General features: G+C 43.9%; 1 protein-coding gene across 3 annotated transcripts; it reads left to right on the top strand.

Annotated features, from left to right (window-relative positions):
* brd8b (bromodomain containing 8b) lies at positions 1–16,321 on the top strand. 3 transcript variants are annotated; one of them, XM_085788476.1, is made up of 19 exons: positions 1–66; positions 1,050–1,146; positions 2,029–2,098; positions 2,248–2,297; positions 2,419–2,541; positions 2,624–2,704; positions 4,416–4,480; positions 5,212–5,402; positions 5,843–6,034; positions 6,585–6,678; positions 7,105–7,253; positions 8,104–8,539; positions 8,632–8,669; positions 8,755–8,948; positions 9,348–9,440; positions 10,276–10,344; positions 10,730–11,015; positions 12,987–13,031; positions 14,752–16,321. In XM_085788476.1, exons 1-19 carry the CDS (start codon positions 48–50, stop codon positions 14,809–14,811), a joined length of 2,352 nt encoding a protein of 783 aa, XP_085644602.1. In that variant the 5' UTR covers positions 1–47; the 3' UTR covers positions 14,812–16,321. The 3 variants fall into 3 exon arrangements, with proteins under 3 accessions (XP_085644602.1, XP_085644603.1, XP_085644604.1); XM_085788477.1 differs by having other exon boundaries at positions 8,758–8,948; positions 14,752–15,026; XM_085788478.1 differs by lacking the exon at positions 12,987–13,031.
* The last annotated feature ends 99 nt before the right edge of the window (positions 16,322–16,420 follow it).

A 16,420-nucleotide genomic window follows, 5' to 3' on the forward strand; every position in this document is an offset into this window, starting at 1 on the left:
GAAACCTGTCCGGCGGAAGTTGGGCTCTCGGCCTTGTCACAAAAGAAATGGCGAGCGGTATCGGCAGTGAGTAGTGTTTTCTACCTCTTTTTCGATCTTCTCAGTGTTTCACAGATAAACTAACACTAAACAACCCGTCGGCAGCGTGTTTCCACCGGTGTAAACGAGCTCCACGGCCTCGTAGTTTGATGTAAAGGTTTCAGCGAGCGGCCGCTGTGTGTCTCATGAATGGGTCCCCCGTAATCATCGCGGCTAAGCTAACGCTGCTGTTAAAACATGAGCTAACTGCGTGTTATTGTACACAAAGTCCCTGTTTGTTCGTGTGTTTATGCAGTTGTGTCTGGTTTTGTATCTGTATTTAAGCACCAGGACTTGTTAAAAGCTGAAATACACCGATAGGTTTTAATGGCACGGACACGACACACGCTAATGTGTTGGGTGAAGCTAACGGAGCTAACCAACTCTGATAAACAATAAGATGCAGGAGTCGTCTAACAGCGCTGCTGCGGCTGTGTGAGCTGGTTTATCTTCGTCTCACTGACTCATCACGGGACAGACAGCTTAATCACGGGACAGACAGCTTATTCTGCTGGATATGAACTGAGCCATGAACATGAACAAAAACAACAACAACAAAACACAACAAACAAAGCCACAACAGACCGAGAAAACATGAACATAACGCAAAATCTGACATGAATAAATATGAATTGAGAGGGAGCTGTAACAAGGACTTTGTTTCAGTTATTCATGTGTATGTTCCTTGTTTAGTGTGGATGTTTATATCAGACCACGGTTTGTGTGTACTGGTTTATTACAGAGTAAAGTGAGCAGCTTTACTCTGTAATAAACCAACACAGTGGTTTCTCATTTATTTATTTATTTATTTATTTGGTTCATTTCGGGCATGTCAATTAGTCATCATCATCACACATCATCTCAATCCACTTAATACAATACACATGACCGAAAGGGAAAGCGGGAGAAGCAAAAGCTTCATCGTGCTGCTGTCAGCTGATCTCTCCATGTTTCTACCTGTCTCCCTGCAGAACACAAGATCCTGAATGTGGGGCCGACAGAGCCCTGGTCGGTCCGGGAGAAACTGTGCCTGGCCTCCTCTGTCATGAGGAGTGGTGACCAAAACTGGTAAAAAGAAATACACAAAACACAACACTTCAAATAGAAACACATGTATATTTGTCTTTTGTATCTGAAACATTCATATGATGATACAATGTGATGCGGTGGCTGGCAGGACATCAGTAAAAAGGAGATGTGATGAGTTGTAAGAGGTTTCCTCTTAGTAAATTAAATGAAGGCACCATCACATTATCTCCATTGTAGCTCTGTTTTTGCAATTATCTCAATGTGAGCACTCCAGTAGCTAAATGCGTGATCTTAGGGAACTGTCCCACTCTTGCAGCACAGATGTAGTATCAGCCCTTGTGTCCTTACATTGAAGCAAATGAATAAAAGAATGACTTGAAGCTGTTGTTTGATATTATTAACAACTTCAAGGAGAGTAAGAGAAACAAACAGTGTGTGGAAAGATGTTAATCAATCACAGACCACAAATCCTTCAGGCTTTAACGCAAACAAAATGAGCTGCAGTTAGATTTTAGCTCACATACATGATCTGGTCATTTTCATCACCATCTTAAGGACACTGTACAGGAAGTGTACAAATATTATGTTCCCTGACCCTGTTAAAGCAGGTTATCTCACTTCTCACCACTAGAGATCAGACTAGGACAGGTTATAATGTCTAAAAGAAGAAGCGATGACAGGTTTCAAGTAACAGACTGCACATAACTCTTGTCAGTCAGCAGCTTATGAGAGAATATCAACGCTAACCTGAGTGTTTTTACAAACAAATGTGACATCAAGTACTTTTTCTTTTCCACAACACGCTGGGCCTTTTTCATTAATTCCTAATCTAAATGCACGTCTTCAGTCGCCACATTTATTTACTTTCAACATTGTCCTGTCAGCGTCCTTGCTTAATCTGAGCATCTCTTTGTTTTCCAGGGTGTCTGTAAGCAGAGCCATCAAGCCTTTTTCAGAGCCTGGTCGTCCACCTGACTGGTTCTCACAGAAGGTGAGAGAGCTGCAAAACCTACTCAACACTTTCTCCAAGTCTTTCTTTCTCTGTACAAGTCCATCGTTTGTTGTAACGCAGCGACAGGATGTCATCGTTCTTTTGTAACATACAGTATGTTGAAGAAAACCTGCTTTCTCTCTTCCCAGCATTGTGCCTCACAATATTCAGAACTGCTGGAAGCTACAGAAGCACCAAAGTTAGTAACTCACACACACACACACACATGTACAGAATCGTGATTTTGTTTGTTGTTTCAAATCCATGGATTAAATGTTTCCAACTGTGTCTCATCATGTTTGTCTGTGTTTGTGCTCCAGGCGTAAGCGTGGCGAGAAGGGTGAGGTGGTCGAGACCATTGAGGACGTCATCGTTCGCAGGTTGACCACGGAGAGGATAGAGGAGCTGAAAAAACTGCTGCGAGACACACAAGAGCAGTACAGGTACATTAACCTGTGAGAGACAAATCCTTGATGGCTACAGCCAGGCATGACCTTTAACCTCCCTGTGATTTCTGTCTGACAGGAAGCTGAAGAAGGAGGTGGATCTGATCCAGACGGGGCACTTGGACCCTCAGCTGAAGGAGCTGTGGACAGAGATCACACTGTAAGACTCTTGGCAGCTCTTCTGTTTGGTGATAATTGTCAGTATTACTTAAAAAGCCAATCTCAGCCTAGTCCTCAAGAGATGACTCTTAATATCTTTGTGACTTTTTTAAAAGGATAGTTCATGATAGTTGATGCGCGAGGGCAGTCTCTGTATTTACCTCTAAAACAACTCTGTCTCGTAACGTTCTGTTATTATCTCATAGCGTGGTGAATGTGCAGGTCACAACTTGTCCACAAGATCGTTTTGGAGTCGTTGGATTGTGTATTTAATGAGTTTGATGAGGGAAACCAAGAAATCCCATTAGCCTCCGTAGCGTAGCTCTGAGCAGTTCGCGGCTCTGCTCCGCCGTTCTAAAAATAGCTTGCACCGACAATTAAAGGTAACAAACCTACTGCTATGACTATAGGGATTATGGCAATGGGCCAATTTGCCAAAAGGTTGAACTATCCCTTTAATGTAGAGTTGTGAAAATGTCTTTTTGTCGAACGTTATGGTTCATGAGAATTTTTTTAGGAACTTTACATTCAAAAATTGCAGTCAGTCTGCTATCCAGTAAAACACCAGGCTCTGCTGTGCAGTGAGCAATGACATCACAGCTGAGGATCTCCAGTTATTTCCGAAATTCAAACTTAATATTTTCAGTCTTTCCCTTTATTCCCCTACACTGTCGATAAATTAAGGCCCAATTCCGATTCTATTTTTCATCCCTACCCCTACCCCTAGCCCTTAGCCCTTAACCCTTGCACTTGAAACGGAGCTACAAGGAGTAGGGTTGAAAGTCAACCCCTACGAATTGGGACACCACTTCAACAATCACATACGTCATCAGTCGTCTCTGCTGGCTTTCACATAAGCAGACGTGACGAGCTTTTGCCACAAATCCTCTATTCAGAACCACGTTAACTTAATAAAATAAAATAAAATTTAATGAAGAATGATCGGTTCATTGTAAAACATTTATTTATTGATGTAAATGTGGTGATTTCTGTATAGGCTACAGATCCCCCAGGCAGTGCTGCTTCTGTGTCCAAAACACATGAAGCTTCACCTTTAATTCAAACAAATTAATGCGACAATTGTTACATTTCATCAATGAGATGAGCATTTATCTGCTAAAAAGAATGTAACTACGCGGCGGTAAACCTTTAAAACCCCGCGGGTAAGTTAATTAGCGTCCGTCTTTTCTACCGGGACGAGGTCGGGAGGTTGGCCGGCTGACAAGCTGTCCGGACGGGGTGGTGTCTCCGTGACGAGCCGCTGATCTGCTCCACAGGTGGAGGCTCCAACGTGGAGGTTCACTTCTCCGAAAAACATCGGAGCAAACGTCTAAACAGCCTCATGTGGATAAACCGACCGCACATTGGGGATCTAAACAGCTACTTTCTCGCATGAAAAAATATTAAAACTTAACAAAATGACGTAATAACAGCGCTACAGTGAGAAATAAATCAGCTGCCGGTTGCCGCAAGATGCATTCTGGGAAACTTGCCATAGCCCTCGGTCCGTAGTGTGCCCCTGAAAAATCTCAGTTTCGAGGGCGAGATAGCCCTACCACTTCCCCCTAACCCTCGTCTGAACCAGAATTGGGACACCCCTACCACTTCACGTGAACGCGCAAAACGAAGGGTTAGGGCCAAGGGCTAGGGCTAAGGGGAGAATCGGAATTCGGCCTATCAGTCATTTGACATGTATGTTTTTCTAACTCCAGAAAGAAGAAGCAGGATGAGGAGGAAGCAGAACAGAAGAGGAAAGCAACAGAAACAGCGTACCAAGGTAGATGAAGTCTGCACACTGAAGGTTTTATTTAGAAAAATGTCAGTTTTTTTCCCTCTGGAGATCTAACATCTTGTATCATTTTGGTATTTACTACTGTGAACTTCACACTTAACTTTACGAAAGGTCACTGTGTCATTCCTCCCACACTGCCTGGCATGCTGCGATGGAGCTGCATCACAACATAATAAACTAACAACATCTTCTCTTGCCAAAGTTTTCCGAGGTGTGAGAGCTTTATCTGCCACCTTGCCAAGATAACCGTTCTCAGTGCTGTGGAGGTTTATGACATTGTTAAGAACATAGAGTTACTGATGTAAGACTGCAGACACATTACTAATGATGAACAGCTTTCTGTCTATTTATATCTGTGAAAGAGTAGATTAAATAGAACATGACATTAGATCAAAACCAACAAAGGAGACAAAGAGGGACCGGGAGTTTCTCATATTTATATTCCAGTGTAGACTTTCGCAGTATTAAAGCAATAAATCTCCAACGACCCGAACACTTTGCCCGGGCCTCTTCCTGGAATTTTTTTTTCTTTCTTGTTCAAACAAAGGCTTGTTTCTCTGAGGTGCTTGCGTTGGAAAGACAGTTTTATCGCATGATGCCTCGCTCATGATTTCTGTTTTGCAGTTTTTCTTGTCTCTAATTCCTTGAACCGAGCGCCTTCACAAAATGGACTCATTCTCTCCGTCACCTTGTCTGACCCTCTCTCTACGTCACAGCTCGTCAGGCGGTGAAAAACACACCTAAGCGTCTGCCCAGTGTAACCGTACGCTCTCCTCTGGGTGCCAGCCCGCCGACGCTGGATTCTCAGGCTGACTCCTCGGCCCCCACCCCGCCCATGGACACAGGAGGAGGAGGAGGAGGCGGCGGCGGCTCTGACGACGCCACAACCACCACCACCCACTCAGTTGTAAGAACAAACTCATGTAGCAGTGATAATAAAACAAGAAAACTGAGCTTTTCTTTGTCAAGTAAAGACATTGTCCAAGATTCAGTTTTACCCACTTAGAACATGAAATGGACGTAACAGTTCTCACCGGTTCTTCATTTGACAGATTTCAGGCTGAATTGAAACAGATTTGAGGGCTGTCACATCACATGTACTGTAAATCAGTGTCAGTTACATTAGATTGCTTTGTCTCTTAATTAGGATGATATCTTGACTTTGCCTTTCCACAAAATTACCTCCAAATTATTTTTTTGTCTCATCATGAGTCCGTGGCTCAGGCTGATTTCACATTGTGGTGTTTTTGGCAAAGCCGGCACCAGCTGGAACGAAGAGTTGACAACACTGTGGCTGCCTGTGCCAACTCACTCGTGCTGATTCTTCTTTCCTGCCTTTGCCACCAGGCCCAGGGGGTGGGAGTGTTTCTACCAGCAGCGGACCCTCCAGGCCCCGGGCCCAAAGACGGAGGCCTGGCTGCTCTTGTAGACGACTCGCCACAGAAGAGACTCCTGGCCCAGAAGGCCACACCGCCGCCATCACCTCTTCTGTCAGAGCTGCTGAAAAAAGGCAACCTGATCTCAGCTAGCCCACGCCTGGTAGGTGGCACTGAAGCTTGAATGATGACGTCCAAAAAGTTACAAGAAAACCAAAAAAATGAAAGGCAACAGAACTATCTCAAAGTTTCTGTACTTAATTTGTCGAGAGTACCATGCCTTCATCAGCCTTCTTTAAGTGACTGATTCCATTTCCACGTTTTCCCATATTCCATGTTGTAAACTGTTTTCCTTGTCTCTACACAACATCTATTGCAAGTCTGCCCTTCCTGGGTGAGGGATCCCTCCTCTTGAGGTTTCTCCTGGTGTTTTTCCCTGTTAAAAGGGTTTTCTATGGAGTCTTTCCTCAGTCGATGTGAGGGTCTAAGGGCAGGGGATGTTGTTATGATGCTGTGTAAAACCCTTTGAGACAAACCGTTGGTAAAAATGGGCTATACAAGTAAGTTGGCCTTGTCAGTACTAAAGGGAATCAGAGAATTTCACATTTGACTGGCTAAAACCAGTGACAAATATAAAATATGTATTTGTATAGCTCAGGAATAAAACCTCACTTGTGGCTTTTTTTGTTTGTTTGTTAATTTGTTGTTGTCAGGTTGCAGAGGGAGACTCTACTGGAAGCCTCACTAATGGACTACAGACAGCCACAGCAGCCACAGCCTTACCAACTGGCCACGAGGTCATCACAGGTAAACATATAACTAACTACTCATACGCGCAAACACAGGCACATTTCCTGCTTTGGTGATTGTGTTGTTGAGAAATGTCTTAGTTCCACAAAGAATAAATCCTGGGAAAACAATACAGCGCCTTTTATTGCTCAGTGGGTAGAACATGATGCACTTGCTTTGTTTGACATTTGGCTGCTGCCATGGGACACACTGTATATTTGAAGATTTTAAAACACGCAGTACATCCTGACTACACAGTGTAGTCAAATACACATCACACAGTCAAAACATGCTTAAAAAACAAGGACAGACACAACTGGCCATGTGACACTGTCTCAACAACATCTCCAGATCAGTTTCCATTATGTCACTTAAAACTTAAATTGCTATGAGGTTTGTATCGTGCGTTGGTGTATATATCTACACCTCTGTGTGTGTTTGCAGAGGGTGAAGCAGAAGCTGAAGCCGCAGTAAAAGCAGAGCTCAGTGAGGAGACAGGGTTAGTAGAAGAGGACCTCGTAGCGGTGTCTTATATGGGAGACGAACTGGACCTGGAGACAGTGGGAGACATCATCGCCATCATCGAGGAGAAGGTATAGTTGATGCTGTGTCAGAATGTAAAAAAATCACCATTTTTTGTGTCCTGTTAAAGGGATAGTTCAACATTTTGACAAATTGGCCCATTGCCATAATCCCTATAGTCATAGCAGTAGGTTTGTTACCTTTAATTGTCGGTGCAAGCTATTTTTAGAACGGCGGAGCAGAGCCGCGAGCTGCTCAGAGCTACGCTCGAAGGCTAATGGGATTTCTTGGTTTCCCTCATCAAATTCATCAAATACACAATCCAACAACTCCAAAACTCTCTCATGGACAAGTTGTGACCTGCACATTCACCACGCTATGAGATAATAATGTAACGTTATGAGACAGAGTTGTTTTCGAGGTAAATGCAGAGACTGCCTTCGACAGGAACACGCATCAACTATGGTTGAACTATCCCTTTAAAATAGTCTTAAAAATAGTGGAACGCGCATCAGTGGTTCTTCATGAATTTACCTCGAAAGTAACGTTCCATTATTATCTCATAGCGTGGTGAATATGCAGGTCACAACTTGTCCACCAGAGCGTTGTGGAGTTGTTGGATTGTGTATTTGATGAGTTTGATGAGGGAAACTAAGAAATCCCATGAGCCTCCAAGCGTAGCTCTGAGCAGCTCACGGCTCTGCTCTGCCGTTGTAAAAATAGCTTGCACCGACAATTAAAGGTAACAAACCTACTCCTGAGACTATAGGGATTATGGTAACGGACCAATTTGCAAAATGTTGAAGTATCCCTTTACATTCCCACTGCAAAAAAAACTCCAGAATGATTTAACATTTGCTCAGTCATCACACGATGCAGTTTATATTAGTTGTTTAAACATGTAATAAACGTTCTGCCCAGGTCGATGACTCTGTGGAGGCTCTGGATGCCGCAGCGGTGGAGGCAGCCCTTTCTCTGTGTGAAGAGGCCGTTTCAGAGGGACACACTCTCCCCGGCCCCTGGGAGACGCAGGAGCTCAAGACGTCAGATCCTGCGCCCGCGGTCCAAGAACCCAACCCCACACAGGAGCCTCAGGACGCGGCCACGATGTCGGCACCGACTCCCGTGAGCACAGAGACCCAGAACCAACCAGAGACTAAAAGAGAGGAGCCCATCAAGGGAAAGTGCGAAGGACCCGAGGTGGCGGGAAGCGACGTCACTTCTTCCGTCACCTCGGACGACGGCGCCACGGGGATTGAGGTTACAGAGGACGGCGCGGGAAAGGAGGCGACTGAAGCGACAGTGAAGAGTGAAGCAGAGGAGTGGAGCCAGCCTGAGCCCAACCCACCGTGCCTAGGTGAGTGTTGTGTACACACACACACACAGACACACAAACGATGCTTTTATATTTATGTTTTTAATCTTCTTTCATTTCATTTTGACCCACAGACTCTGAGGACAGCTCTGTGTCTGGAAAGGAGTCCAAGGTAACACACGTTTGCAGACTTGGACATACAAACATCTTCTTTAAATTGCACTTGTTTGACTTTTTTGTGTTTATTTTGTCCCCAGGAGGTGAAGGAGGAGGAGGCGGGCAGCGAGGGTGACCCTGAAGAAGGAATGGAGCTGAAGGAGGAGTGTGGCGAGGGGCCCTATCTGTCAGAGGTGGAGCGGGCCGCCAGCGAGAGTGAGGACGGGTACGGCCCACCCTCTCAGCGCTACACGGCTGATTCGCTGGCCAGCAGCCCGGCCTCTTCGTCCCAGCTGTAGGTGTCATTCCCGGCTGCAGGAGTGATGTGATAATTGTGATAATCCCCATTTTATTATTTGCTGAGTACCGGTTACTTCAGCGCAATGGCCTGAGATAACCCCCTTCACTGCATTCAAAGTGAACTGCTGTGTTAAAACTAGATAAAGCTCAGCTGGCATTTGTCATGAATATTTATGTCATGACCTCTGAATCAGATTAGACTCCATTTCTCTGAGCGAAGCAGTCTGTGACTGCTGACATCCCAAATTCTAACAACATGTGCTATTGTCTCTCTGCCACTTGGGGTTTCTCTTCTGCTTTCAATTTCCATCCACCGTCGACCTAACAATCCTCTCTTCATGTCCCACTCACGTCCTCTCCGCTGCCTCTGTCCTGCTCTGTCTTTGTGTATCAGGTCGACATGTGGCGAGGACCAGGAGGCCGTGCAGGCGCAGAAGATCTGGAAGAAAGCCATCATGCTGGTGTGGAGAGCCGCAGCCAACCACAGGTGGAGCCTCTTGGCCTTAACAATCAACCAGTCTTTGTCTCAACACTTGAGCAGCACCTCTCAGTCAGTTTCAGTGGGAGTTTGACAGAACAGGCAAATAGTTATTCAGGAATATTGATATACATCTGAACCAATATTAATACGAGCTATATAAGGTCTGTTCATTCAGCATAATACCGTATCCTGAAGCACAACCTACTCCTTATATACGGCTTTAACAAGACGCTCAAGTGTCTATTGTTGAGTCCATTGAGCTATATTTTATCTTTCAACATGATAGCACTTAGTATTTGTTATCTATGAATACATCTATATACAGTTGGATGTCAAAAGAATCAATATCTCATGTAATTTCTATGTAATGCGATGTAGAATGTGAACTCCCTTTTAAAGTGATTAAAACCCAAACGACACAGCTAACACGACCTTGATCTGCTCATCACCGAAGCGTTTTTCTTGTGGGTGAAACAGAAAAGGGCAGAAGAGTCATGCTCACCACAGTCTTGGCTAGTAGCCAATAGCAGCCAAGAAACAAGTTCAGAAATGAGAAGCACCCTCATCAGAGCTAATTCTGTACAAAACCCCTTAGTCTGCAAGTTCTTTATTTAACATTTTTGTGCTTTTTCCGTCGGCTGACGTTGCAGTGTTTTAAAGATTAGATGGCAATTTCTACTTTTTCTCCTCGACGACCCTGTGTGCACAGTGAAACTGATTTATCACCTCTTTGGAGAAATAAAGATTGTAGTCACAGGAAACAGTCTGCAGTAGAGGATCTCACTGCTGCTGCACTGGAGGGAAATTTACTGTTGTTGCTTTTTCCCCCTGTGTCTCCCAGGTATGCCAGTGTCTTCCTGCAGCCTGTGTCAGATGACATTGCCCCCGGTTACCACAGCATCGTTCACAGGTCAGACCTCACACACACACACACACACACACACACACACACACACACACACACACTGACTTTTTTCAGTGAAAACTACTTACAGGCTGTTACACTCAAAGAAATTCATAAGTTTTTATTCGTAGAAGCCGGTGTGTTAATGTTTTTGACAACCTAACGTACGTGTGTTACAATCGACCCTCTACAAAAAATTTTTATTATTGGCAACCAGAGAGTCAGAAATAATAAAACACTATCAAATTAATCATAATTACCAATACATTTTTCAATTCATATAAAGTAAAAGTGAGAGAAAAGGAAAACAAACAAACAAAAAAAACACAAACACAACCTTTAATAAAACGCCTCCCTCTGCTCCGTGACTCCACCGCCCGTCCCGTTTCAGACCCATGGACCTGTCGGCCATAAAGAAGAACATTGAGTCCGGTGTGATCCGCACCACGGCCGAGTTCCAGCGAGACATCATGCTGATGTTTCAGAACGCCGTCATGTACAACTCGTCGGACCACGACGTGTACCACATGGCGCTGGAGATGCAGCGCGACGTCCTGGAGCACGTGCAGCAGTTCCTCGCCACGCAGCTCATCATGCAAACGTCAGAGAGCGCCATCTCCGCCAAGAGCCTCCGCGGGAGGGAGGGAAACCGTAAACCAGGAGAGCCGGCTGAGAAGGTGGGTTGGACCTGTTGGGAGGGAGTGAACGTTTCTCCAGGTGTCAAACGGGTGTCAACCTGATAAAGAAATAGAAAAAGAGTCCTGAAGCTCAACTGTGGCATGCGTTCAGTGTGAAAATATCAAAATATCAACAGTGTATTTGAACCAGCGTGTGGAGGCGCCGTAGCAAAGTCATCGAGTCTTTGTTTGTTTTTAACGTTGCAGTCTCAGTTTCCCTGAGTTAGGAACGGAGACATGAGAAACATGTCCAGGGAAAGTTGGCAACCCACTCCTCTTCTTCATTATCCAGCTGTCTACACTGACCTTGGGAACCAGCACTTGTATTGATTTGCACTCTACAGCAGTCTGCTCCTGCTCCAACACATCCATGATCAACCATGATGTGCAGGGTTTAGGTCCTTAGGCCTGTAATCTAAACAGATTAGGGTGTTTTATTGCTTAAAGACTGATAAAGTCTGTCTGGTCATAAGAATTGTATATTCCTGATAGGAGGCCATTCAGTCTCCTCTTTACTGATTATTAAAGCATATGCATTTCCTCTCAAGACAAGCAAATGTGTAATAATGTGTGCAGATCATTTGAATAACACCTTCACCCTCTGTTTTGTACAGAATTTACCTTCAGAGAAAAAACATTACCGCTCTTTTTGGTGTTTCATGTACACTTATAAATACCAAAGTCATCCATGTGTCTCTGGTACAGTGTTATTTCCATAAATCCAAAGTCAACGCCTCTGAAGCGCTGAAACCCTGAGTGTGGTCGTCTGCAACGGTTTGTGATCAGTGCTGCCGGCGTTATGCACCGTACACAACCACAGACCTTTGTCACAAAGATCTTTGTGTCCCAGTTGGAAACATGAATGACCTTATTCTGTATTCCAGGCTAGACACTGAAAATGTAACATCTATTGAATTCAAGCTGCTTTGGGGAATTCATTTGAGATATTCTTATATTCACACACAAAATGTCCACAACACACACACTCACTCATACACATGCACACAGACCCAGTGGTAAACACATGGACCTGGTCAACACTTCCTCTGCTTGCTGTAACGTGCTTCAGTGAATGATGCTGGTCTTGTTCTCCCAGCTGGTTGGTGTCTTGCTGCTGCTGCTGCTGCTGCATGCTGGCTGCACCTCTCCTCACTAACTCCTGTCTGTCTGTCTGTCTGTCTGTCTGTCTCTCTGTCTGTCTGTCTGTCTGTCTGTCTGTCTGTCTGTCTGTCTGTCTGTCTGTCTGTCTGTCTGTCTGTCTGTCTGTCTGTCTGTCTGTCTGTCTGTCTGTCTGTTCGCAGTGAATTTTCTTACTTGCAGCTGTGAGTGTGTGTGTGAACTGTGTAACTGCATGAATGTGGGAGACTGGAGTGTGCGTTTAACGTGGTCCCTGCTTTTCATGGCAATTTTTTTTTTGAGGTATAATAAAATCTTATGAAGTCGTCTCCAGAGAGAAAGATCAAGCTCAATTTTGTGTTTAACTTTCACAAATGTTGGGGAGTTTTCACTCGAATGATCAAATGTTTTTTTAATCTTTGTTTGGCTGTTTCTCCACAGCGAGCTCAGCTGGAGTGGACTTGAGGCTGCCACTGTAGTTTAGAAGTTAATTTAGATGATTTGTAACGTGTAGCTCAGAAAGGTGCCACGACTGAATGTAAAGGTACGATGCGTTTCACACAAGCCATGTTGGGACTCGACCGGGCTGTGAGCTGTGGTAACGACTTGTTGGTGTGAACGCGAGGGTGCGTGTCGTTGATGTCACTATTTATGGTCTGCATATGGGAGTGTGTGTCTGTCTTTGTGGTGTTGTGTGAATGGGTGTGTGTGTGTGTGTGTGTGTTGTTCAGCGGTCACATGGACCTCCGTCCCCCAGCGTGCTCCTGTGTTTGACGCAGACTTGTATGAAACTTGCTTCTCACGCACATGTGTGTCTTTTCTCTCTTTCTCACTCCAATGTTTGTCCTCCTACAGGACAGTGTCCCAATGGCCTCTCCTGCTTTCCTTCTCTCTCTCTTTGTAAGTATTCAGGTTCTCCCTCAGATTTCACCAGAACCAGGCCACGCTCCGCACACGCTTGTCTCAACGCAAGCACACACACACATACACGATACACATGACACACACCAGTCTGTTCCTCTCCTCTTTTCTTTGCTCTCTCTCTCTGTTCAGTTGTGTTTCAGCAGCATTAAACAAAGCAAGACTGTAGAAAGGATTGAAATCTTTATTAAAAAAAAACACCATTATTGTTTTAAATCAATAATGTAACTAAGCAGTAAATAAACTGCTGCCATTCAGGTAATTAAAAAGCGCTTGGACTAGTATATAAGCTGATTTTTGGAATTTCTTCCATCCAAAAGTCAAACTTTAAAATCTAAAAACATGGTACTTTACAGCTACATGACATCTGGCTCAACATGTCTCTTGGACACAAAAGGAAAAAATAAAATTTTGGGTTTATTCTAAAATACTTGTTTGTGTGATGTTAAGATATAAAAAATACATTACGTAACATTAACTTCCAAATGATGATATCATATCCCTATAACTATTATAAACCATAGATATCAAGACTTACCATAAATGATTTCAGTAAGTCATTTTCCTTTTATTTAAATTTTGTGTAACATTTATATTATGACTAAACGGGAAATCAATACAAAGGTTGTAAATAAATTCACGGTATCAGTTATTGATTGTTAAATTTGTTATCAGGAATCAGTGTGAGTGTTGTGAGATCAGATGTTGCTCACTAGCAAACAGTCACAGTGACGTAGTATTTTGAGTCAAATATTGCTAAAGCCTGATTGGTCCATGCGAGTGGATGACATCACCTTTTCCTAACTGGTCCCACCCACTTGAAACCAGTAAGACAAGCAGATACAATACAGAAATCTCTCATCTTAAATAACTACATGGTGTAACTCTGTGACGACTTTAACGGTCACTGGATTTCCATGACTTTTAGTGAAGGTCAAAATTAATTAGTCTTTAATTTTCTTTTGCTCAAACACAGAATAACTTCCTGGACATGATGTCAGACTGTGGACTTTTCCCCCTTTATATTTGTGTTTCCCGAAAGTTGTTATCTAGCCAATGAGATTTTACAACATGAAAGTCTCACAAACACACACACACACACACACAAACACAGTCAGTGTCCAGCCATATGCAGCTGTACAGATGTGTGTGTGGAGGATTAAAAGCCACCTCTCTCTCTTTTTCTTACAGTTTCTCACACACCCTCACACATCACTGTCTGTGTCACCCTCATAACATTTAAGTTCTGTTTGGACACAGCGCTCAACACACACACACACACACACAACACAACACACACACAGGCTCCAATAACCTCTCATCACCCAAGCTTCCGTCGACCTTCGGTTAATGACCCCATGCCGGTTTCCTGTGTTTTTCTGTTTTCGTGCGATCGTCCGTGTCTCTGCATGTTCTAATTTCTTTTCTCCTTCTTTTCGTTTTAAATCTTTCTTTTTCTTTCTCACCATAATTTTTTTTTATGTTCTTCATTTGGGGAGGAAGCCTTCCGAAGTGGACTGTGCTGTGTTTTTGTGCGGAGCTCTATCACGTGAGGAGGCCCGCCACAGGGCCTCCCTTCACGCTGTCCAGCTGACCTCTGACCTCTGACCTTTCCACTCTTATGCTAATTCTTTCTCCTGCTCTCAATTTTCTTTTTTTCCTTTCCCCCCTGTCTCCCTCCTCTGTCTCTCTGCTGCAGGACGGAGGCACCAGAGGTCGGCGTAGTGCCATGGAGGCTGACCTCAAAATGAAGAAATAGACTCACTCGGGTCTCGGAGAACGAGACACTCGAGAGACAAACGGCCACTTTTGGTATCGGAGAAGGGAGAGCTGAACACTCACCGCTCACTTTGGTTGTTTTCTGAGGAGGACTGCAGTCTCTGTGTGCCTGCTGTGTGTATGTGCGTGTGTGTGTTTATACACACAGTCATCCGTGCTTTGGCATAGATGAGGAGCGTGTGTGTGCGTGCCTGCCTGCCTGAGAGAGCTGCGTAGAGCTTCCTCTTCCCCAGTTCATACGACTGGTTGCTGTTAAGCGCTGTGGGATTTCACTACAGGACCAACGAGCCGGTGCACCACTTTCCCTCTGAGCGGAGGTGGCTGCTCATCATTTCCTCTGGCCGAGATGGAAAAGCAAAGGATGTTGTGGGAAGAGAAAGAAAGAAAGAACATTTTCACCAGCAAAACGTTTGTTTGGGGTCAGATGATAAAGGGCGGGTCAGGTTTTTTTTATCACGTCGGCTCGTGGATGCATTAATACTTGTTGGGTGACTGATCAGTCGATTTGAATGTCTTGCAACAAACTGTGCGCAACACATAAGAGCTGCAACAACAACCAGGATTTCAACACAACAAATCATGATGTACATTCTCCACAAATTCAAAGTGAATACAACCATATACCAGGATCATCATTCAGTCTGATCCCCACTGAAACGTTACAGTGAGACCCACTAATCACACCTGGAACCACTGGAATTTCTTACTTTTGTATTCGTGGAACAAGGTTGAAATCTGACTTGAATATCACTTAACTGGTTATTTAGTAACGAATTATAATGCTGCAGTCTGTTGGACTTAAAGGAGCATAATGGGCTTATACATATTTTAGCGCTTAAACAGCAGATTACTGGTACTTTACATTTCTGATAAGCCCCCCACCCACCTCTCTTTTTTTCTTTCCCCCAGGTTTAAAGTTTGGCTGCCTGCCCTCTTGCAGCCTCCATATTAAACAAGTACAAGAACATTTGAATTAAAACAAAAACACATACAGGAATGAAAAAGTTACAGAAAATAATTAGCTGTCTTATAATAGAAACAATTTAATTTCTGTTGGGGTGCGTTCAGGTACACTCGGGCATCTCGGATTAAAAAAAAAAAACATTCCTAAAAATGTATAAAACCCAAAATCTGCCAGTGAAGGCAGGAATTGCATCTAAAGAGTAAAGATCTGCTTTGTGAAATGTTTGGTAGTGATGTGAAATGCAGGTGTTGAGTTAGTTAAAGGGTTAAAACACAGTTTGTGTTTTAGATGGTTGTTGCAGAAGCAGTATTGATGCATCCACTACTACTCGTCACTTAGGATGTAGCCAGTGTGTGCGATGTAAATGGCATAAGAAACATGTTTGTGTACTGTGTGTTAGATGGGAGTACAAATATAAGTTTTGTACCAGTGTGACGGATCATGTAGAGTTTTGTGTTTGGGTAGCCGATACATGTATCATGTGTTCTGTTGTACATTTGTGAAATAAAAAGATTATTTGATCTAATCCTAAATCAGATCAGGGTTGGTTACTATCTGTTGAATCCAGTTTGTACGTTAAGGATTTCTTTTGCAGCTTCCTGTATTAGCTTTCTGTCCGGTCGGT

The sequence above is a fragment of the Trachurus japonicus genome, chromosome 10, assembly GCF_045865225.1.
Source record: "Trachurus japonicus isolate A0001 chromosome 10, Traja_1.0".
Lineage (NCBI taxonomy): Eukaryota > Metazoa > Chordata > Actinopteri > Carangiformes > Carangidae > Trachurus > Trachurus japonicus.

Excerpts from the sequence above, each read along its gene's own strand:
- brd8b (XM_085788476.1), top strand. Across the intron at positions 2,705-4,415 it reads CTGTGGACAGAGATCACACT|AAAGAAGAAGCAGGATGAGG; the intron begins GTAAGACTCTTG and ends TTCTAACTCCAG. Across the intron at positions 11,016-12,986 it reads CAGGAGAGCCGGCTGAGAAG|GACAGTGTCCCAATGGCCTC; the intron begins GTGGGTTGGACC and ends GTCCTCCTACAG.